The sequence below is a fragment of the Trachurus trachurus genome, assembly GCF_905171665.1.
Source record: "Trachurus trachurus genome assembly, chromosome: 5".
NCBI classification, from domain to species: domain Eukaryota; kingdom Metazoa; phylum Chordata; class Actinopteri; order Carangiformes; family Carangidae; genus Trachurus; species Trachurus trachurus.
Window position 1 is genome coordinate 5645074 of NC_139896.1, and position 23185 is coordinate 5668258.

The following is a 23185-nucleotide window of genomic DNA, read 5'->3' on the forward strand; positions in this document are numbered from 1 at the left end:
AATGAATTATGTTATAACAAACAGTAGATAAATGAAAAATGACTCACATCGGCACCGGACGGTCCTCTGACTCCCGTCTCTCCTCTGTCTCCTTTCTCTCCTCTCTCGGGCTTCTGAGTGACACCCAGGTCCTTCCTCTGCACAGCCACTTTCAGATCAGACATCTGTGTGGAGGCGTGAGCACAGAGATGTGGACTCAGGCCTGTGATCGGTGTTTACCTCCTCAGTTCAAAGAGCTCTGGTCTGATGCTCATTTGGAAATTTAGTAAATCAGGACAGTAAACTCTCTCTTTTACTGCCATTGTATATCTACAACTAAATTTCACTCTCCAAACAGTAAATCACAAGATTAAAGAACCAACACAAGACAAAAAACTATAAAAACAACTACAACAACAATGAAACATTTATGAAATGAACAGGTTCTGGGTTTCTAAAGTGCAGTATTTTCCCACATACCTGAATACCGAAGCCGGCCAGAGCCTTCTGTACATCCTGCACAGAGACACAACATCGCTCAGGTGAAATGAATAAATAGTGACAATAAATCAGTGCACAAGTCCAGCTCAGTTCCTGTGGTTCGTCCAAACAGCTTTCTACCTCTGAAAATCCTCTAACTTGCTGTTGTTAAAATGCAAAACTTAAACAAACCCACAGGATCTCAAAATCGAGTGACTATTTCTAGTCAAAAACAATCTCATTATACTTAAAATAAGACTCATCACATAAAAAGTAGCTTGTTTTTAGACACTTTTTTACTTCTTTCAAGCATATTTTCACTTAAAATAATCTGATAGTGGCGCAAGTTTTTCTTCCTTATTACAAGCACAAAAAACTTGCTTTCACTGGCAAGATTTTTCTACTTATTTCAAGTGAAAATTTGTTTGAAACAAGTGAAAATGATCTAAAAAGAAACAAGTACATTTTTAGGTGATGAGTCTTATGTAAGTGGAAAGAGATTAGTTTTGACTAGAAATGAGACATTTCAAATATTCTTGTAAAGATTTTGAGTTTTTGCAGTGCTCAGTTATCACAGACTCATTTCTAAAACATCACATTCTCTTACACTACAATAGATCTTCAAATATAATGTTTCTGTTGTCTATTTATTTCTGTCAGTTAATCGGCTTATGTGTCATTTGAATAAATAGCTCATTAAAGCTCTTCAGACACTGTCAAAAAAAAAAAAAGAAGTCAGATGTTACAAATCATTTTAAAATTAATTGACAATAAAACCAGATCATTCTAGTCTCTTATTGTTTTACATAAAGGTCAAACATGCCTTCACCCGAGTTATATTTTTGTGTCAGTTTGTTATTACCACAGCTGTCCCGGGTTTGCCCGGCGCTCCGTCCTCTCCTGGGTCACCCTGCCAATCAACAAGCGTCACAGTGTCAAACATGGAAAATGTGATGTTTTGATGGCGTCACATTTTCATTGTAATAGGAACGGAAGAACTTACATCATCACCTTTAAGGCCAGGAGGACCTCTGTCTCCCTGAGCACACAAAGTTAGAGGGTGAGAAAATACAAGGATACGAATCTAAACCAAACTGAGATGGAGAAAGAAAACCAAGACCAAGACTTACTCTGACTCCCAGAGCTCCTGGGATCCCAGGGATGCCCTGCAGGACAGAACAAGGACAAGGATTAAATAACACCCACAGACACTTGTAGAGACGCTTGTATGTATGTAGTACATGTGCATGGACGTAGAAGAAGAGAGAAGAGCTAAATACACATATTTATTCTGATCTGTTGGTTTCTGTTTCTGTTACATGAAGTTCAGATCATCAGCTCGTATATAAAAAGCACAAACACATACAGTAACACACGATTACATGCAGGAGAATTGTTGGTAACCCTTTAATTTACAGGCTGTTAATCACATGATAATGTCAAGAAATAGTCTAGAAATAACGGTAAGTTTCATAGTAATGTCATGTTTTTCAAAAAGGTAAAAGATTACACATGATTTTTTGGGAAAGGCCAGAATGTTTCTCCACCAAGTCTTTTGCAACTGACCGATATTTCTGGGCTGTTTCTACACAATCAATCGTTATTTCTTGGCTACATTTCTCAACATTACTATGAAATTGACTGTTATTTCTAGGCTATTTCTAGACATTATGACACAATTAATTGTTATTTCTTGGCTATATCTTGACATTATCACATAATTAACAGCCTGTAAATTAAAGGGTTACCGTTTGTTTTGGGAGTCTGATTATTCCCAACACACCCTCTGCAGGAGAAGCAGTGATGTGTGTGTGTTAAACTGTGATGTGCATTATAAAGGCCACTCACAGGAGTTCCTGGAGGCCCCTGAGGGCCGGGGATCGGTGCAGCTTCAGCTCCTTTCACATACACCGCCTGAGGGACAGAGCACACATCAGGAACAACAAACTCTCATTCCCTGTTTAATAATAACCCTTTGTAACTGTGTGAACATCACATGCACCTCTCCAGGAGGTCCGATGCGGCCAGGTAACCCAGCTTGCCCCTGAGGGCCGGCGGGGCCCGAGGGCCCAGCGATGCCCCGTTCTCCTTTCAGCCCGTCACGGCCCTGGAAAACATCTCACATTACTTCTCTCTGTGATACAGTAGAGGATGAGTTACAGGAACAAAGCATGCTGGGAGGCTGAGCTCCACTATTACAGCCTGGTGAATTTATAAAGCTGCTTCTGATTCAACAACGTCAGTGTCAAAGAAAGATAATCATTTCAGGACACCCAAGGACGCTTTACAATAACAATAATAGAAAACACCAAACAGACAAAGACAAACCAAAATCTAGCAGGCAAAGGCCCTAAAGAACAAGTGCTACAGTTAATAAACACACAGAGGAGGAAAGCTGATGTATGCTGGTGAATAAAGTCAAGGACGTCAGAATGAACTGAAAAGACAAGAGGAAAACTTTACATGAAGAATAACATGAAAGAGATTCAAAACACTAACATCTCTCCCAGCTCCTCCTGCTTCTCCTTTGTCGCCCTGCAGATCAAAGAAAACACTGTCAGGTTACAACACAGGTGTGATGGACACACTCTTTATAATTAATCAGCGCTCCGATGTTCAGGATGTGAACTTTGTTATCAATCAATACGTTGTTAAACATGCTGCACTTTAACAGGATCGTCGACTAACAGAGTAAAGTGATCTGACAGACACAAACCTTTCTCCCATCTTCACCTGGCACTCCATCCTCTCCCTGTAAGTCAAAGCAAAATGCATAATGGGATGCACAGAAACAAACTAATTGTCTCTGCAGCAGCAGCAGCAGCAGCAGCAGCTCTCAGATAGTTCAGTAGCTCTGCTTTAGAGGCTCATTATACAGCAGGACCTGAAACTAATGTCTGAACAGAGTGAATATCCAAAGACTACAAAACGCCACAAAATATACAAACTATAATAAAACAAGAGTTTATAATATTCAGGATGCAGGAGAAGTCTCTGAGTTGTTACCATTTTGCCAGGAAGTCCAGCTTTTCCATCTTCACCTGCTTTACCCTGAAACACAACAAGGATGGTGACACATGAAGTTATCCGACTGAGAACAGACTGAGGTGTAAAAGAAGTGTGTGTGTGTGTGTGTGTGTGTGTGTGTGTGTGTGTGTGTGTGTGTGTGTGTGTGTGTGTGTGTGTGTCTGTGTGTGTGTGTGTGTGTCTGTGTGTCTGTGTGTACACACTCACAGAAGGCCCTTGAGTCCCTGGGGGCCCAACCGGCCCTGGGGGGCCCTGTTCCCCTCTCAGTCCTGGTAAACCCTGGTGAACAGACACAGTGAAGGAGTTAAAACTGACTTTAACACTTGTCTCATTATCACAGACCGGTCTGTACATCTTCTTCATTTATAACTGGATCTGAACCAGAAGCTCCACAGCGCCCTCTGCAGCAGATAAGCACAACATACAGTATAAACACCCCTTCAAATGGAAAAATGGAAATAATGCCTTGTACTGATTAAAAACAAGATATTAAAATAAAACTTGGAAGATCATAAAATAAATTGATTCAACAGTTACAGCAAAGAAACACTCACCTAACATGAAATCACATGGAAAATGAAAGTGGGTCATTTTGGACCCATGTTGTGCATTAGAGGGTTAGTGACATAAAATAAAAAAAAGTAAAAAATAAAACAAGGATGTATTATGATGATCAAAAACAAGTTAATTAAGGAATACCTGGAATACTACTGTATATGATGAAATTAATTCATTACAAATATATGGAACATAAAAACTCAGTCAGGTCACTTTGGACCCATGTTGTGCATCAAAGGGTTAAACAACTGATTATTATAGTAAATCTCACTAGTGAAGCGAAGAAATATCAGTATTCATAATGAAACGATGACCGAGCAGCCAAAACATCTGTCAAAGGAAACTCACATCTCTCCCAGGATCCCCCTGTTTCCCTGGATCCCCCTGTAACACACACACAGACACGCAAAAAGGCATCAGTTACACACATTCACCATCCAATCAACACAAAGTGTTGTATCATTTGGTGACTAGATGGTAGAAGCTGCAGTACCCTCTGTCCAGCTGGTCCAGCAGCTCCTGGTTTACCGTCCAGACCTGGACGTCCGTCCAACCCAGACGCTCCTCTCTCCCCCTGATCACAGAGATTCAACACTCAACACAGTACGTTTACATGACGGATAAAAATGAGAGAATTACGCCCTTAATCCGACTGAAGTGGGTGTAAACACATTAGTCTGACTGATACCGGACTTCTCCAAATCCAACTAAAACACCCAGTAACACTTTATAACACATGAATGATGAGTGAACTGTGTTTATACACTACATACTAATGAGTATTCATGTGTTATAAATGATTAATTCAGTATTTATTAATGCTTAACTAATGCTTAATAGTGTGAACTTATTATAAAGTGTTACCAAACACCCAGATGATGTGATTGGAAACTGGTTTTCTTCTGCATGTGTTCACCTTAATCTCACTGAAACTGGACAACGCATGTGAGCTGCTTGCAACAGTAGAGACGACACAAAGTGCAGAATAGAAGCCAACACAAGAGAAACATCTGGTCTGATGCGTCAGTGCTGGTAGTTGAGAACTCTGAGTTATTTATATCCACAGTGATTTACTCAGTGACAGAAAAGTCAGCGGGACAGTGAGTCTGTATTAACCCACTGAAACAACACATGCTGTAGCTCCACCTGGTGTTGAGGAGGAGACACTGTCAGTTACCGTATTAGATTTTCGTGCATACACCTAAAAAGTGGGTGTACGTTTATTAGTACGCAAAAATTCACGGCAGGTTAGACCAGGTGTGGATTTTTTTTTCTATTTTTCCTTTTTTTCTTGTTTATCACCTGATATGAACGAACTAAGATGCCTCTGGTACTTATCACATGACTGTATGATGGTGTTTTATATACGTGATTATGATTATGTCATGTTACTGTTACCATAGCATGCTTGTGCACACATTTTTTCTTCTTCTCTTTTCTTATTGTGTGTTTTATAATTATGTAATGATGTAATGTTTTTGAATACTGTGATTGATCATGTGACCTGTGAGTACATTAGAGGCTCGTTGTTTTCACCTGTGCTAGTCTGAGGAAGGGTCTTGAGCCCGAAACGTCACTCCCCCCTTGGGTGATAATAAATTATTGCTCTGGAGCTTTTGTTGGTGTGCGGCCTTTTCTTTTTCTTATCATTTACTTATTTTGTCAGGCACCCAGCGTTTAGATTTAGGGATGTGCGTGCTTTTTCTATTTTTTCTAGACCAGGTGTACAAACATTTGAACCAGCATAGAGTCAGGACGTATTAACAGATCAGACTGATATGATGCAGCCATCCAGACTTCATGTTGTTGCTGTTAAATATAAATAAATACGAGTATACAGCCACATGTTCATCAAGTTCGTGTTGAAAACTTGACTCAGACATAAAGTGTGATAGGTCAGTAGCTACGCATCACAGACAGAAACCTCCTCCAGTAGAAATCTTCTGCAGCGTGACGTTTAAATTACGGTTACATTTTCAGCAGTCAGATTTATCAACGCGATGGCTGCATCAGTCTGATGCTTGTAATTATATGTCCTGTTTTGTTTTTTTGTTTTTTTCCTGTTTGTTTGCTTGTTTGCTTTTGTTTTCTTGCCTAATGCCTGCCATTTTATGTCCTGCCTTGTAATGTCTGATATTGTTTGTGCTAATGTCTTAGCTCTGTGTGCTACTTGCATGTGTTTCTAGTTGTACTTTTCTCTCTTGCTTTCTCTCGCTCTTCTTCTCCTTGTCTGCATGTTATGTCTGCATGCCATGAGCTTTTGTTATGATGTATGTCAGACTTCTTACCTGTTTTACTTGTTATTATGAGCTTTTACTAGGTAGATTGTTACGTAAGTTGTGTTTTGAAAGTACTTAATTGTTGCCCCTTTTTTTGGCTTTTAGGTTGCCTTTAACATCTGGCCAGGGACAACGGACGAAAACTAGCCTTGTTGGCTAACTCTGGCCCACTTACAGTTTTTCTTTTAACTCTGTTGATTAGTGGTGCACTGTCCCTATGAAATAAACTAATAAAAAAAAAAATAAAAAAAACGCCATGCCGGTTCTACACCGAAATTGTCAACACACACACCTTTCATAAATCACACGACACCACCTGACGCACGCCGATATTTACACCAGATCCTACGCAAGTTTGATTATAAATGAGGGCCAGAGTGAAACACAAGTGTGGTGGAAGGAAAGGACAGGGAGAGCTGCCACAGGTCGGTACAGGTGAGACCGTAGTGATGATGTCAAGTCAGACCTTCTCTCCAGGTGCTCCTCTTTCTCCTGCGTCACCCTGGAAAGATCACAAGTCAGAGTGATGTGATTGTTGTGAAAAGACAGAGATTCAGATATTTACAGAGACGCAGTGACAGAGACAGACTCACTCTGGTTCCTGCAGGTCCACGTTGTCCCTCAGGTCCCTTTATAACAGCAGGGAAACAACCAGAGGATCATCAGTCAGACTAACACTGATAGTACATAGTCTAGGGCTGCGCGGTATACAGTACGCGGTATTTGCGCTCTACCGTCGGTGCTACATCCGTGATTTGGACTCGGTTCGGCTGTGAAGCTACAGCTGGTGAGTTGATGAAAGTGAAAGTGAAGTCCACAACTTTATGAACCTTGTGGAGAGAAGACGTACTGTACTCATAGCAACCGGAGACTCCAAAACAATCTCACTTCAGGCTCACCATGAAACACACTCTTCTTGCGTGTGTGTGTGTGTGTCGGATGTTGAGTAGAAAAAGATCCTTTGCAAGATGTGTGGAGTGACAGTGACAGCAAACAAAGGAAACATGAGCAATTTATTTGATAATTTATAGCTTTGTTATTTGTGTTCATTTGCACTATTTGCACCATAAAGTGCTGGTTTTAATTCTGAGTTTTGAGATCTGCTTTCTGCACAATAAATACTCTAAAAATTACATTATTGCTTTAAAAAAAAAAATCAATTAAGCTTTGCTAAGGGACTAAGAAACCAATTCAGAAACACATCCATTATCATTTTTACACTTTACAAATTTATACCGTGATATATACCGTTAACGTGAAAGGATTCGCTTTATACTGTGATATGAATTTTAGGTCATACCGCCCAGCCCCAACATAGTCAGACATAGTCAGTGTGTATACAGATGTAAACACAGCAGCATCAACTGTTTAAAACTCACTCTGGTGCCTGGAGCTCCAGGAGTCGCTGCTTCACCTTTCTGACCTTTGCCGCCGTGCTCTCCCGGGTCTCCGGCTTCTCCCTGGGAATCACAGTGACGCAGGTCGATTGGTTTAATCCAAATTAATTTTCCTTTTGCTTCCAACTTTGATGTAATCATGACATGGTGGTGGGTTTATTAAGGTTTTCTGTGTAAAACTACTGAGGTCAGACTGGATGTAAATACTCTACTGTCCATGAAGAGAACATACTTTCTCTCCTCTCTCTCCTCTCAGCTGGCCCTGGACGTCGGCCTGTGGCGGAGAACAAACAGGAAACATCACATTGATTTGTCTGGTTCACTCAAACCCCCTTTTCCACCAAACTGGGTCCAGTGCCGGTTCTTTGCTTTTCTACCACCTAAGCACCGGTTCTTGGTCCTTAAAACTGGATCCAAACAAGCACCGACTCCGAGCTGGTCCAGAGCTAAGAACCGAAGACGCGAGAGGCTGGGGGCGGGGTCAGCTGACCAAACAGGAACGGTGGAAACAATAAACCGCCATTTATAAAACAACGAGTGAGTCCGTTGCATGGACTAAAAACTAGAGATAAAGTTGAGTACTCTATTTTGGCAGAATCTCTCCTAAAACTTTTCTTGCGTCCAAGACACTTGTTTCTCATAACAAAAAGCATTACAAAATATAACACTAGACAAACATCAGGCATGTGACGTGCTACTGTACTGTACGTAGCATCAAAGTGGCTGCAGTGCCTCCAAGTCCCCACACTAACAGCTAGTCAGTGCGCCAACGAACCCAAACTGATTCAGCATTTTAACAGACTGAGGAATAAAAGAGTTCCTCAGCAAACTGGTTGTTTGGAGGCACCAGACTGGAACCAGTTAAGATCTGAACTAGCACCAGGTTTCTTTTTGGTGGAGAAGGGGTTTCAGTGTCAACAACATGCTGCTGCAGACTCTAATTACATCACAGACTCACCACTTTCCCCGGAGGTCCTGGGGGCCCTTGAGGTCCCTGGAAACAGTGTGTGAAAGTGGGTAAATCCACTAAGAGTAGAAACAGTTCAAATTTAATAAACACTTTTATTTAAAGATAAAGTTAAGACATCCAACCAGTTCTCCTTTCTCTCCTCGTGGTCCTGCGGGTCCGGGGCTGCCCTGTGATTGGACAGACAGATGTGACCAGCTGTTCTTCTTTCCCCACAGCACAGAGCACGTTGTAAAGCTGTCTATGATGACGTATGTCTATATGATAACATATGTCTATATGATGACGTATGTCTATATGATGATGTATGTCTATATGACGTATGTCTATATGATAATGTATGTCTATATGATAATATATGTCTATATGATGACGTATATATGATAATTATGTCTATATGATGATGTATGTCTATATGATAATGTATGTCTATATGATGACGTATATATGATAATTATGTCTATATGATGATGTATGTCTATATGATAATTATGTCTACATGATAATTATGTCTATATGATGATGTATGTCTATATGATAATTATGTCTATATGATAATTATGTCTATATGATAATTATGTCTATATGATAATTATGTCTATATGATAATTGTGTCTATATGATAATTATGTCTATATGATGATGTATGACGTGTGTGTGTGTCTCACGTTTCGTCCGTGCTCTCCAGGGTCGCCCATGTCTCCTTTCTCTGCGGCTCGTCCCGGCTGCCCGGCCAATCCCTGAGGGCGTCCAATCACAACGTCTGATCAGTGAACTCTCATTTACAGTCACTGGGTCGTTATTAAGTTTTAATGACAGAGACACTTGTCCTACCCTCAGTCCTCTCTCTCCTGGTTTCCCTGGAAGCCCAGACTCCCCCTGATGAAAGACAAGTTTACAACAGATTATAACAACACATTTCAGAGCACTGAGAGGGTGCAGGCAGAAGCTGAGCTTATTTACACCTAAACACATTTCAAAATGATGCGCATCACAAAAAATACAAAAAGAATAAAGCACAAAAATTTGAAATTAATCGCATCGGTAAACTTATGTCACAACTAAATGAGGAATAGCACACAATCCAAAATTAACAGTACAAGATCAATAAATATAATTTTCCATATTGTAACGAGAAATTACATCATTTTTATAAAGTCTTTTAAAGCTGGCTAGTGTGCAGCTGCACAATTTGATATTTTCAGGGCAGCTGTTCCAGATGTTCACTCCTTTAACAGAGACACAGTGATTTTTTTTTCTTTGCTTTGTCAAATAATAACAATGTTCCTCTCAGGTTAAATTGTGTCTCTCATTTTAAACCGATTGTGGAGGTTTGTAACAATAATAATAATAATAATACATTTTATTTGGAGGCGCCTTTCAGGTCACCCAAGGTCACCTTACAAAAAAGGAGGATAAAAGATCATAGTATCAATAAAAACAAAACAAACAAAACATCAAGATAAAAGTGAGTGCAGTGCAGAGTGTCTGGTTTATAGGGAGTGTGCCAGTTTGAACAGGTGGGTTTTAAGTTGGGATTTGAATGTTGTGATGGAGTCTGACTGTCTAATGGAATCAACTAAGTCCTGAATTTCAGAGTGTTCAAGCAGAACGAACAGGACTGGGACATGAACATGCAAATGTTTAATTTGTTTGTTTAATGAGTTTCTATGATCAGAGTGAATCATGTTGGGAATGACATAATTTAAGAAACATATTCAAAAAACAAAAGCAAGAGTCTTAAAAAGATGAGGAAGATCATCATACTTACAGGGGTTCCTTCATCACCCTTCTCTCCTCTCCCTCCCTGTAAAGTTAAACATCAATAATTCACTGAATTTACCTGGGAGGAAATATATATTATATATCCACCACATCAGGTGTCGGCATGAAAACAATACACAGTACAAGGGAAGAGAAAACTGCATGTCACACAGTGTGTTTGTTTTACCTCTAAAATGTCATCTTTGAACAGAGATGCATGTTGGGAGGAGAAGAAAAGCTTAAGAGGCTTTTTAATCTTTTTACAGCAACAAGACAGAAACAGCTTGGACTAGAAGACGGTAGCCTCGTAAACCAGCCTCTCGCGGAAATGCATTTCATTTCATTCCGAGGGAGAGTCTGGCCTCATTGCCGCTGTAAGCGTTTGGCCTGAAACCCTCAGAAGGCCGAGCCAATCAGTGTCGCCGCTGTGATTGACACAGCACGTTGGCCAATCAGGGACCGACTGGTGCAAAGCCCCGTCACTACACCAACTTGCTGATTGGCTGAATGGGGTTGTCTGTCAACGCTACTACCAAAGATATTAAACCGTCTTTGCTACTACTCCCACCCAGCTCCCGCCCACCCCAAACGCTTAGAGGGGGGATGAGGCCAGACTCTCCCGAGAAATGAAATGAAATGCATTTCCGCGAGAGGCTGGTTTATGAGGCCAAGAAGACGGTGCAACTGAGTAAGAAATATTTATAAGAAGGTGGAAGCAGAACATGTTTAAAATGTAGATAAATAACCCACTCCCTGAGACCTCAAAAATCTACAGTATATCCATTAAAAGGTGGAGCCCTGCCATGGATATACTATTATAGAGAGGGGCCCATGTGTACATCTTGAATCCACTTTATTTTATTCCGTTTTATTTTTATTTTATCTTTCTGTTATTTCAGACTCTGTTTCCTTTGTTGTGTTAGAACTGTTATCATGTCCCCTTAAGCACTTCATTATATTGAAATTTGGAGAAAACTGATGAAACGATGAATATAATTCTGTGTGTATGATTGTGAATAAAACTGAAATTTTTTAAAAAAAAAGTAGATAAATGACTGTTAAAATAGCTGCAGATACATTTCTGCCAATAAACACATCTATAAATGTTTAAATCAACTAATTATTTCATCTCCGCTGGTCAGACCTTCACAGAAATAAGATCAACTCTACATTGACTTTCAGTAATCAGCTCCACTGCCAACTCTCTGCAGAGATTACAACCTTGTTAAAATCAGTGTTTAACAGTGAAGTGAGGAACTTTCCACAGCTTCATGAACTCCTTCACATCTCTGACCTCTTTCCCAGGAGTCCCGGCCTTCCCTGGGATTCCTGGTCGTCCGTTCTCTCCTCTCTCTCCCGGGTCGCCGGCGTCTCCCTAACAACAACAGTTCACACCAGTTTCACATGTAGACAAATACAAATGAACAGAAAGACACAGAAAGGAACTGATGAGGCCTCTCACCTTGCCACCGGGTCTCCCACTGATACCTGGAGCTCCCTGAGGGAGGAGGAAAGGTAGAGACAGATTCAGGGTCTCTGCAGGTTTCACCAGCTCAAATTTAAGACTTTTTAAGACCTTTTTAAGACCATTATGGATTAAATTTAAGACCTATCATGACAAATAAAAAACGTACAAAAGAAATGCGGAGTCACAAAATTAAAAATTGATTATTTGCAATATATAAGTTGCGTGTTAGGCTTGTTTGTAGTTGAAGATACATTCAATAAAGCACAATGAAGTGTCGGGAGCATTTTATTGAGCATTTGCGGTAGCGAGGAGGGCTCTACCATAAAATTTTTCCCAAGGAGCACGCCTAAAGTGAACTATTTGGGGGCACAAAAAAAAATTGGGGAGCGAAATTAAAAATGTTTATGGAACATATTATTTATTTAATTAATTGGCAACCAACAGGCAGATGGCTTTAAGCCGTGAATAATGTTAAGGGTCCCAAGGGTGACCCATTTTTACACTGGAGAACAGTAAAAACACCAACACTTCACCTTTGGCCTGAAATGTGATGACTTCTAATGTGACCCAGAATAGACAAACATGGAAGAGGGTTCCTACAGCTTAAAGGGATAGTTCAACATTTTGGCAAATTGGCCCATTGCCATAATCGCTATAGTCATAGCAGTAGGTTCATTACCTGTAATTGTAGGTGTAAGCTATTTTCAGTACGGCGGAGCGCAGCAGCAGGCTGCTCAGAGAAACGGCTCCGTTTCATATCGTTCCGTCATTATCTCATAGCGTGGTGGTTGTGCAGCTCACAACTTGTCTACAAAAGCGCTGTGGAGTTTTGGGATTTTGTATTTGATGAGTTTGATGAGGGAAACCAAGAAATTCCCTTAGCCTCCATAGCGTAGCTCTGAGCAGCCTGCTGCTGCGCTCCGCTGTACTAAAAATAGCTTACACCTACAATTAAAGGTAACGAACCTACTGCTATGACTATAGCAATTATGGCAATGGGCCAATTTGCCAAAATGTTGAACTATCCCTTTAAGCCAACTTAAATTTAAGACTTTCTAAGACGTTTTTAATGCCACTTGAAATGAAATTTAACAAAAAAAAACGTCACCACATCTATTACATAGGGTTAGGGACAATTTTACTGATTTGGGAGCTGGTGGTGGTAAGAAATTTAGCAATGACAGCCGCCACTAACTTGTCTATGTCAGAATGTTACCAATTATTTTGAGATTTGAGACTAATTACAATCATAAAATACCACTTACCAAGTGTTAACATTTTTAAGACGTTTGAAAAATTGATTTAAGACATTTTAATGCCAATTAAGGCCTCGTTTTTAGATTAATGAATTCAATGCCTGATGGAAATATTTCAACTTCTTTAATCAACAGACACGAGCCACAACCTGTTCTGTATTATGACCAAGACAATATTTGACACATGAAGTAAATACATTGGCCTTTGGTCACCCCTAGATATTATGGTATTAAACTACATACAACTACACTACTTTTATTTAACTAGGCTAGTTAAATCACAGTAGCATACTGATGTGTTGAACTTACAGGCTTGTTACTAAGTATGTATTAATTATCATGATAAATAAAACTCAACCTGTCACACAGCTCCATGTTGTCTCTGTGTGGTGTTCAGGGACAGGTCAGGTCTCATTTATAAAACTGTGCGTGGAATCGTTACTAAAAGTGTACGTACGCCCAAAAGCCAAGTTTTGCGTGCGCCAAACAATATTAAGACTTATAAAACCCTGCGTACACACACTTGCAAGCAAACTTCCCTTTATAGATCACAGAGTTCCTACAAGTGTTAACAAAATTATCAAATGATGTAGGTTTCATCGATGGCAAAAAATTCATTTTTACTTTTTACTTTTACTTTGAAAGTACATTTCAGAGCCTGTACTTTCTTACTTTTACTTGAGTAAAGGAGTTGAATCAGTACTTCTACTTTTACCAGAGTATTTTTTTTTACACATGTATCTGTACTTCTGCTTTAAGTACAGAATATGAGTACTTTAGCCACCTCTGGTCGCTGTTGTGAATCAGCTGCAGGTGTGAAAGTGACAACGTGACGTGTTGCTGCAGCTGTTAACGGCGTCAGCGGCTCAGAGCGCACGCGGTGTTGTTTTGGTGCGCTGCCTCTCACATGCTGGACCCGGTTCGGCACATGGTTACAACAATGACAACAGTTCTAGTGAATCTGAAACAAGTTATTAACCAGTCACCATCATGGGCCAGGCCGTCGTTGGTCCCTGCAGACCCTCTCCCTCCTTATTCTCCTCCAGCGGCGCCGCGGTGCAGCATTACGCACCACTGTATTTATATATTTACAGTAATTAGACGTATCGATAAAAAAAATGTTGAGTCAGTTAGTGGTTTCCTCCATCCTAAAATATATTCTGAAGAATTAACGAACATGACGCTTTTCTTTATGCTGATTTTCTCTCGGTTTTTGTGATGAACAGCATTAAGTAGGACTGATAACAAGAAAACAGAGCGTAACGATTGTGATTAGTGGCTTCTTCCCAGTCTTTGATATTTAATTGACTCTCGATAGGACCGGATGCTTTATCCCTCTCCTCCTCCTGCGCTCTGGGAGTGGACAATATGACGGAGAGACGGTGGTGATTAAATATAGAGAGGGAATTTTGATTTTGAATTTTAAGTTAGATTCTAAGAAGATGTTCCTGAAACACCAGTCCGATGCAAAATAAGGGCGCTGTTGAATTAAATCACCGTGGCAACATGAATCTAACGCATACGGGTTGAAATTAAATGTGTGAAGGCCGATAATAAAAACATAATCGTTCTTCTCACTTACATTTCCTGAGTCTGGCTTCAGTTCAATTCCCCTTTTCCTCCAAGTTTGTTCCACAGCGACGTGCGCCTGGCGTTTGTTTTTGTTTTTTTTTCCATATCAAGCTCCGGTAGCGACCCAGGTAAAATCCGGGAGGACACCGAGCTGAGGCACCGGCCGGTCTGAGCTGCGTTCATGTGCCGACTTTAAAACTCTCCAGTCAGTGACCTGGTGGCGGCTGTTTTAGCCGTCGGCATTTCAGCCACGCAGCGACCGTCCACGGCTTAGTGGTGTTTTATTCTAGGGGTCGGTGGTGTTTTATTCTAGGGGTCGGTGGTGGCTGTGAGACAGCAGCAGCTCCACGGTGAGGGGAGGGGGGGCGGGGGGCAGCTTCTGCTCACCTGACTCTGTGCAGCTTCTTCATTAAATCCAAACAAACAGTCCGACACAGCGACGCTCTGCTCCTCTTTGACTCTAACGTCTCTGTAGCTCATCAGCTGGAACTCGCCGTCATGGATCAGAAGCGACGGCGGCGTTTGGCCCCAGTGTCTCGGACTTCCAGAGCAGCTACAGCGCAGCGTTGTGACCTCAACCATGGTTGATGAGAGCAGAAATGTTGTTGTAGGCCTGTGCATATTCTCATTTGTCCAGGTCATAGTATTTCAAAGGAGGTTAAATCGAAAGCAACTGGACTTATACTGAGTCTCCACACCAGATAGTTGGACCAGTCCCAGCCTGGTCAGATGCTACATGAACTGATGAAGCCTCATGGATGAAGGTGAAACGTCTTCCTAGACAAATAACTAAGTCCAGTTGAACCTCCTTTGAAGAAAAAAAAAAAAAAAAAGTTGTTGGCGGGCTCGTGAATTTTTTTTTTGACACGAGTCAAAACGAGCGCTAATTCGCGTATCTCGCGTTTGGTCGCGCGTATAAACTCGAGCGAAAAAAAAGCGTTCCTCGTGTTTGGCGGGAAGCCCCTTGCGGGTCTTCCCACCAAACACGATGAAAAGGACGAAGACGCGAAGGTCCCGTCGCCATAAAAGAATCGGGTGTAGCGTCGCAAAAAAAAAAAAGTCGCGTCTACCGCGTCTCGCGCCTAATCGCGTCTTTGCGTCACGGCCTTTTACACCGCGGACGTAACCAATAAACGGTGACGGTGTGAACGAACAACATAGAACAGGACCAGACGTGGCGTTGTTTCCTCTTTTCACCGACAGCTCCACTCTCCCTTACTTACACTAACTACTGTTATTGTTGAGGCCAGAGAATTGTGGGATTTGTAGTTTTTGACCAATCGTTTTAGGGGCAAATGCGAGTGAAATGCTCGCCCATGGTGGGCATAAGAAAATTTAAGACCTGTCTAAAATTATTTGAAGACTTGAACACAATAATGCAACAAATTTAAGACATTTTAAGGCCTAAAATTTAGATTTTCAAATTTTAGACTTTTTAAGACCCCGCGGATACCCTGTTATTTCATATAAAAGTTTAAGTGCATACATATTTTATGATGCTGTGTATTTCAGGTGTAGGTTAATATACACACACCTCAGGAGGCCTGTCATTGATTGGTTAAAACAAGGTAATCAGTAGATTACCTGCTCACGGATCACCTTCAAACTCTCCTTGTCATGATATTTGAATTAATTATACATCAACACCAGCATCTATACTAAACCAGGTTTCAGCAAGTCAAATTTAAGACTTTTTAAGACATTTTTAATGCCACCTTGAATTAAATTTAAGACCGAAAAAATAATTTAAAATATCCTATAAATATTTAAGCTATGGTTGGGGATCCCACTGTACAACCTCATTGACAATCAGTCAAGTTTACTTATTGTCTGTTATTAATAAACAAGCTGATAATCAATACAAAACTAGAAAAAGCACCAAGGAAGAAAGGAAGGAGTCTGCGCGTGACTGACACTGAAATCACTCACACAACTTTTACTCAAGGACAATGGAAAAATGAGCAGTTTTAAGTATTGAAATGAGTACCAGAAGGCTGTAGGAGGGCAAACAGGTGCATCTCAATGAATTAGAATAAATGTAGACTGTAGAATGTTTCTGATAAGTTTGTCCATCTATATGCTCTCAATACTTGGTGGGGGCTTTTTGACTTGAACTACTGGAATAAATAATAAATAAATAAATATATATTCTAATTTATTGAGATGCACCTGTATACCTGAAGATGCATACTGTATACCTGCAAACTCAGAAGGGGTGAAAAAGTCACCAAAATTTTGTGATTTTAACACATAAATGTACTCTGAGAAGAACATGAAGGGATCATTTGTTTCAGATAAAAAAAAAAAAAAAGCACATTGAGTACTGACTGAGGTTCCTATCAATTTAAGGCAACAAGGCAAGAATGGCTGGAGTGAATGAAACTTAAAGCAGAAGTGAGTGATCCGGTCGTTTTGGCTAATGCTGCGTTCCAGGCAGACTTTTGAAACCGTAAATTACAGCTTCAAGTCACAACTTACGACTTTGTAGCGTTCCAGGCAACCCACAACTCGCGTTTCTCCGACCTGTTTTACCTGTGAAAGTCACTATAACGGCCACTCATGTTTTTCCGACCCGTGAAGTCGTACCAGATCGAACTGGTACCACTTCACAGGTCGAAAAAACACGAGTTACGAGTTGCCTTGAACGCACCATAACGTCTTGTCAGCCGACGGAGTTAGCAGCCCCCGCCCTCGTCATGGATCTATTGGTCCTCGTCCCTACGTCACCACATTCACGCGCATCCCTTGGCTGCACACACAGCCCTTCATGCCGTTCTCTCTCCTCATTGGATAAAGGTTGTAGGATACAAGAAAAGTTTTCTCCTCGGCTCAGAGCAGAGCAGAGTGACTGACAGACCCGTGTTTCAGACCAAACACTCTATAGAAGTGATTGCTGTCGGAAGATAGAACTATTTAAGACTTATATTAACATATAACATAACACGTGCGATGCACTGCGGACATGCACGGAAAAAAAAAAAAACGAAACCGAAAACGCGCCGCCACGTCCGCTCGGACCGCGGCCACTCGGACCGACGTCAACAACGGCTGGAGACCCAACGCGTATCGTCTCCAGTGAGTGACGCGTCATGTCACCAGGCTCATACGCGCAGGCAGGCCAGGGTTGCCAGATGGTGTGAAAAATATCCCCCACACTCCTACTTTTTTCCTTCATTGATTAGCGGGAGAAATTACCGACCTGGTTGAGAGCAGCATTAGTAAACCACAACAAAAACACGTGTAGCCGGGGCGGTGTTTAGCTCAGTTGGTAGAGCACCCGCCCCATGTGTAACTTGTCCCCCGTCGGACGGCCCTATCCTGCGTGTCATTCCCCCCCTCTCTGCCTCCCATTTCCTGTCACACTCTGAACTGTCCTATCTAATAAAAGCATGAAAAAAGCCAAAAAATATACTTAAAAAAAAACAAAAAAACACGTGTAGCCTTTTCCCCCCTCATTTTTCCCATTGACGGAAATCCGTCGTGGCGACGGAGAACTTTAATCCATGAATTTAAGACCATTGAGTACTGTATTTAAGACCATCTTAGAATTTTCTAATAAGTTTAATACTTTTTAAGGCCTTAATTTTAGATACATGAATTTAAGACTTTTTAAGACTTTTTAAGGATCCGCGGATACCCTGAGATTTTCAGTTTGACTCACACCGTGTATAGGCCACTTCATTTCATTTAGTTTCTGAGGTGCGTATGGGCGGGGGATAAAGGGGACGGCGGACGAAGCTAGAGAGTAAGCACAGGTGATATCTATGGCTGTCACTGTACTGATTGCTTTTTTGTTCAGAATCAGCGGGAGCGTCACGCCACACCTTTCGATTGTGAGTTAAACATTTGAGATGCAAAGAATTGTATGAAATAAAAGAAATGACTGAAGACAGAAGCAATGCCTTTTTTGGTATGTGGACACGCATTGAAGGTCAGCCTCCCACTGACTAGTGTCACCTAATTTGCTTTGAAGGTGCCACTACAATAAATCGAAAGGTAATGTGAAGATTGACTGTTGCATTGAATTGAAATCCATTGGATCAAACGTGCCATAAGAGTGAAAGCCGTGATTTCTGCCTCCGTAATGAATTAAATAAATGATCTGACTGTGAAACATGATGGATGAATACGCCGGTGATACTGGCCTCGCGGAAAGAGGCGAGGATGATAAGTTGTATCATGACATCGGTGCAAGGAGGACAAAGTTAAGGCAGCTCACCTTAAAATCAAACCAGATCGAGGATCTTTTGGGAAAGGGAGTGGACTATCGAGGCATAATGGACAGGTGGCACGACTGAATAGCTGGGTTTCCATGGAGACAGTTTCCTCTTTCTGACTGAATTCATCCTGAATGAGTCTTTCAGGTTTTAAAGCAGAACTATGCAGGATTTCGGCTGTAATTATTGTGGCTCAGAGTCACTGTGATGGTTGAGTGACCTGTTATGAGGTGAATGGGGTCTAGGCCAATGCGCTCACCCCCCCCACTGGCTGAAAACCGCACTTGCAAGATCAGTCCTCCGTCTCGGTGTCCCAAATCTCATCAATGGATAGAACTATCGCGAGAAACTGCCTTACGGCAGTACGAGATAAGAACGCAGATGGCGTCATGCATGTCATGAATCGTGATTGGTTTGAGTTCGGAAAGTCGGAGGAAACCATGGAAACATGAAATGTTTAGAAGTTTGGCTTGTGGCTAACACGGAGCTAATGCTAACACGGACACACACACACACACCATAGATCTTTTATAAGATAATGTAATACATCATGACACACACACACCTTCGCGTTTTGGAACCTTTATTCATGTGTGTGTATGTCTGTGTCTTTGTGTCTTTGACTGTGTGTGGCCGTATTAGCGTTAGCTCCGTGTTAGCATTAGCTCCGTATTAGCGTTAGCTCCGTGTTAGCGTTAGCTCCGTGTTAGCAGGGCTTAGCAAACACCGCTCTCTACCTTCAGCAGTAAACACAAGCACGTGTAGGGGGTGGAGGGGGTGGTGGCGGCGAGTTTTTTTTTTTTTTTTTACGACAGTGACATGTGCCTCCTAGAACTGTGGGGGAGCCCCGAGAGGGAAAAAAAGAGAAACCAACGAAGGAGCAAGCTATTTCCGGCCGACCTGCATAGTTCTGCTTTAACTGTTTACATCTGATCTGATCTGATGCTGTTTACATGAGCCACTGCATTTATTCACAACAGACTTTTTACAGTCGTGTGGCACGCTGGTCCGACCAGAACAACCTGGCAGGACGAAGCCGGTTCAGACGTGTTCGGGCTGAAATGATATAGAAATGACTTTGATCATTTTTCCTCTTTTTTTTTTTTTGTCTGAGTCCGGCCGGGTTCAGACTGAGAAGTAAAGCCAGTGAGCTGCGGATTTTAATGTTCAGGCCTGTTGAGAACTCTAGAAATAAAATCATCCTGCGACTGATCCCAGATCAGATCTGTGGTCTGATCAGCTCAGTAGTTGTTCATAGTTTTGACTCTTTCATTCAAACATCTGAAGTGAAGAAACGTCGCTACACATTTACATCAACACGGAGCAGTAAGAACGAAACCAGACGACATTGAGTTTCACCGTTTACAACATGATGTCATTTTCATTACTGTCGGTTTAAGAAAAGGTTTATTCCACCTGTTTATTCTGACTGAGCTGTTAATTTGGAGCATTTTCATTCAGTTTGGACTCTAAACTGAGTCAGAATATCTGGCTCCATATGAACCCAGTTAATGTTTCAGTAATGGATGTTACAGTCAGGAGAATAATCACCAGCCACGTTTAGATGAGCAGTTTTTCTGACTATAATTATTTTGATTAGAAATTCCAATTTCACTCTTTACATTATGTGAAATAAAGTGATCAGATTGAAACGTGTGTGTACATGCATCGATCAGTTAATCAGAATGAATCCACTGTGACCTGCTCAGTCAGATTAGTATAAACCAGTAGAAGGATCGGAAAGACATTTCTTTCTGAATGTGTTTACATGACGCAGTTTTATTCTTTTCTGCATTCATTCCTATTATTTGTGTCCATGTGGATAATTTACAGCTCAGTGAGTGTGAACTTACTCGGTCTCCCGTCTCTCCTTTAGGTCCGAGCACACCGGACCCTCCTGTTCCCGAAGACCCCTTTAAGAACGACACAGAAACATTTGGATATGTAGAATACGACAGACTGGAAGCATTCAAACAAACAGCCGTCCATTTAAAGGTATCATCATCATCATCCAGGGGTCACTCACTTTCTCTCCTCTCTGTCCAGCTTCTCCTTTCTCCCCCCTCTGGCCCTCAGGACCAGCGAGACCTCGCTCCCCCTGTGACACAACGACAAGACACAGGAGACCCATCAGAGAGAAGACTGGCGACTGAATGTTTTGGGGTAATGTATGTTTAAAGCAGAAGTAAGTGGTCCGGTCGTTTTCGCTAATGCTGCGTTCCAGGCAGGCTTTTGAAATCGTAAATTACAGCTTCAAGTCACAACAACTTATGATTTTGTAGCGTTCCAGGCAACCCACTCGTGTTTTTCCGACCTGTTTTACCGGTGAAAGTCACTATAACGGCCACTCGTAACTTCTGACCGGTGAACTCGTACCAGATCGAACTGGTACGACTTCACAGGTCGGAAAAATACGCGTTTCCTTGAACGCACCATAACAGTCCTCGTCCCTACGTCGCCACATTCACGGCGTCCCTTGGCTGCACACACAGCCCTGCATGCCGTTCTCTCTCCTCATTGGATAAAAACTGTAGGATACGATAAATGTTTTCTCCTCGGCTCAGAGCAGAGCAGAGTGACTGACAGACCCGTGTTTCAGTCCAAACACTCTATGTAAGTGATTGCTGTCGGAAGATATAACTATTTAAGACTTATATTAACACAAATATATCACTTACTTCTGCTTTAACTGTGGGAAATGTTCTGGGATACACAATTCCTAACAATGTGATAATTAAAAAGGACTGGTATCTGTGTAAATATAGTTTACTATAGTAAATATAGCCTATATATAGCATATATAGGCTTGTAAAAAAAAAAAAAAAAAAAACCTATAACAAAGTGCTGGTATAAAACTGAACCTCCAAGCCTTAATCAATGTATGGACAGAGTTAAGGAAACGTGTTGAATGGAAAGATGACTTTCTCTCTGAGGTCCAGAGGAGCAACTTTTCCAGGAAATTGGAGAAATGGAAATGGACTGCCTATATCTAAACAATACAGGATGATATAGTATATTTAACTGAATAATTAAAGACACTGGACATGATATATTATTTTTTTTTTATCTTCCTTGACAGTTTGTCAGCTTGTTTTTCCTTAAACTAAAACATACAGTAATTAATATAAAGTATCACAAAGGAAAAGAGGATCAGACACCTCACCTGATCTCCTTTCTTTCCTGGTAACCCTGGAACCTGCATGATTTAAATGACACAGTAAAGTCACACAAATGAGTCTGTTGTGGACGTTCAGTTCATGTTCAGAGTGGAAGAACAGATGAAATCACTGTTTGTCCCTGATTGTTTCTGATGTTTGGACTCACACTTCTTCCCGGCTCCCCTCGTGCTCCATCGTTTCCCTGGGAACAGACAGGTTCACCTTTTGCTCAGAGATTCGTTTCCATCAGATTATGAAACGTTGTGTGATGGAGTCACGTTATTACTTTCACGTTACACTTTATTGAATCAGTCTCACCTTTTCTCCAGCAGGTCCACTGGGTCCTGCTAAACCCTGATGACAGATGGAAACAAGTCATTCATGAGACCGCTGCTGCTGCATTAATCACAGTCAGAGTACGCAACCACTATGAAACTAAAAGGCTCAGGGATGATGTCATCAGCTCATCCTCCATGACAGTGTGTCACTCACTCTGAGCCCTGCTGCTCCTGCGAGGCCGGGCTTCCCTGGGTCTCCCTGAGAGACAACACCACATCATTATTATTATTATTATTCACAGAAACACAAACTCTCAAAGGAAAGACGATGAGGACGGAGACTCAACAGCAGCTGTACTCACTCTCTCTCCAGTTTCTCCAGCAGGTCCTCTCTCACCCTGCAGACACACAAAAACTAAATTTACTTATGACATTAACAGCACCGTCTGTGACAGGTTCTGTTGTGAATGGAGTCTGGACGAACTCATCTTGACATTATTATCTGCATCTTATAAAATCCAATTCAGCCTAGGGCTGGACGATTAATCGAATTTTGATCGTGATTACGATTTTGGCTTCTCACGATCATAAAAACACTGTAATCGAAGATAAACGATAATTTTTTTGTCTATTGGTGTTTTATTCCTAAAAAACACACATGCGCGCTTCCGCCCCCGCGCCTGCACTGACTGCACTCCTCTCTCAGTTAATGCTGTGGACGAGTCCACTCGTGTGTTGACGGCGGCGTTTAAAAATCAGCGCCAGTGAAGAGAGAGCAGCGGCCA

The 23185-nt window shown here is 41.4% G+C and overlaps 1 protein-coding gene across 1 annotated transcript in view; it reads right to left on the reverse strand.

The window, feature by feature from the left end:
• col7a1 (collagen, type VII, alpha 1) overlaps nucleotides 1-23185 on the reverse strand; it is a gene marked incomplete at both ends in the record, with an annotated part of 97369 nt that overhangs the window by 32144 nt on the left and 42040 nt on the right. Inside the window, 26 exon segments of the mRNA XM_083971225.1 lie at nucleotides 48-164; nucleotides 460-495; nucleotides 1322-1369; nucleotides 1463-1498; nucleotides 1590-1625; nucleotides 2308-2373; nucleotides 2462-2566; nucleotides 2959-2994; nucleotides 3176-3211; nucleotides 3466-3510; nucleotides 3694-3765; nucleotides 4393-4428; nucleotides 4538-4618; nucleotides 6790-6825; nucleotides 6917-6952; nucleotides 7703-7783; nucleotides 7953-7994; nucleotides 9356-9427; nucleotides 9522-9566; nucleotides 11746-11826; nucleotides 11914-11949; nucleotides 20818-20877; nucleotides 21035-21062; nucleotides 22128-22160; nucleotides 22615-22659; nucleotides 22763-22798. Of these exon segments, the coding sequence (XP_083827351.1) occupies nucleotides 48-164; nucleotides 460-495; nucleotides 1322-1369; nucleotides 1463-1498; nucleotides 1590-1625; nucleotides 2308-2373; nucleotides 2462-2566; nucleotides 2959-2994; nucleotides 3176-3211; nucleotides 3466-3510; nucleotides 3694-3765; nucleotides 4393-4428; nucleotides 4538-4618; nucleotides 6790-6825; nucleotides 6917-6952; nucleotides 7703-7783; nucleotides 7953-7994; nucleotides 9356-9427; nucleotides 9522-9566; nucleotides 11746-11826; nucleotides 11914-11949; nucleotides 20818-20877; nucleotides 21035-21062; nucleotides 22128-22160; nucleotides 22615-22659; nucleotides 22763-22798 (1381 nt within the window).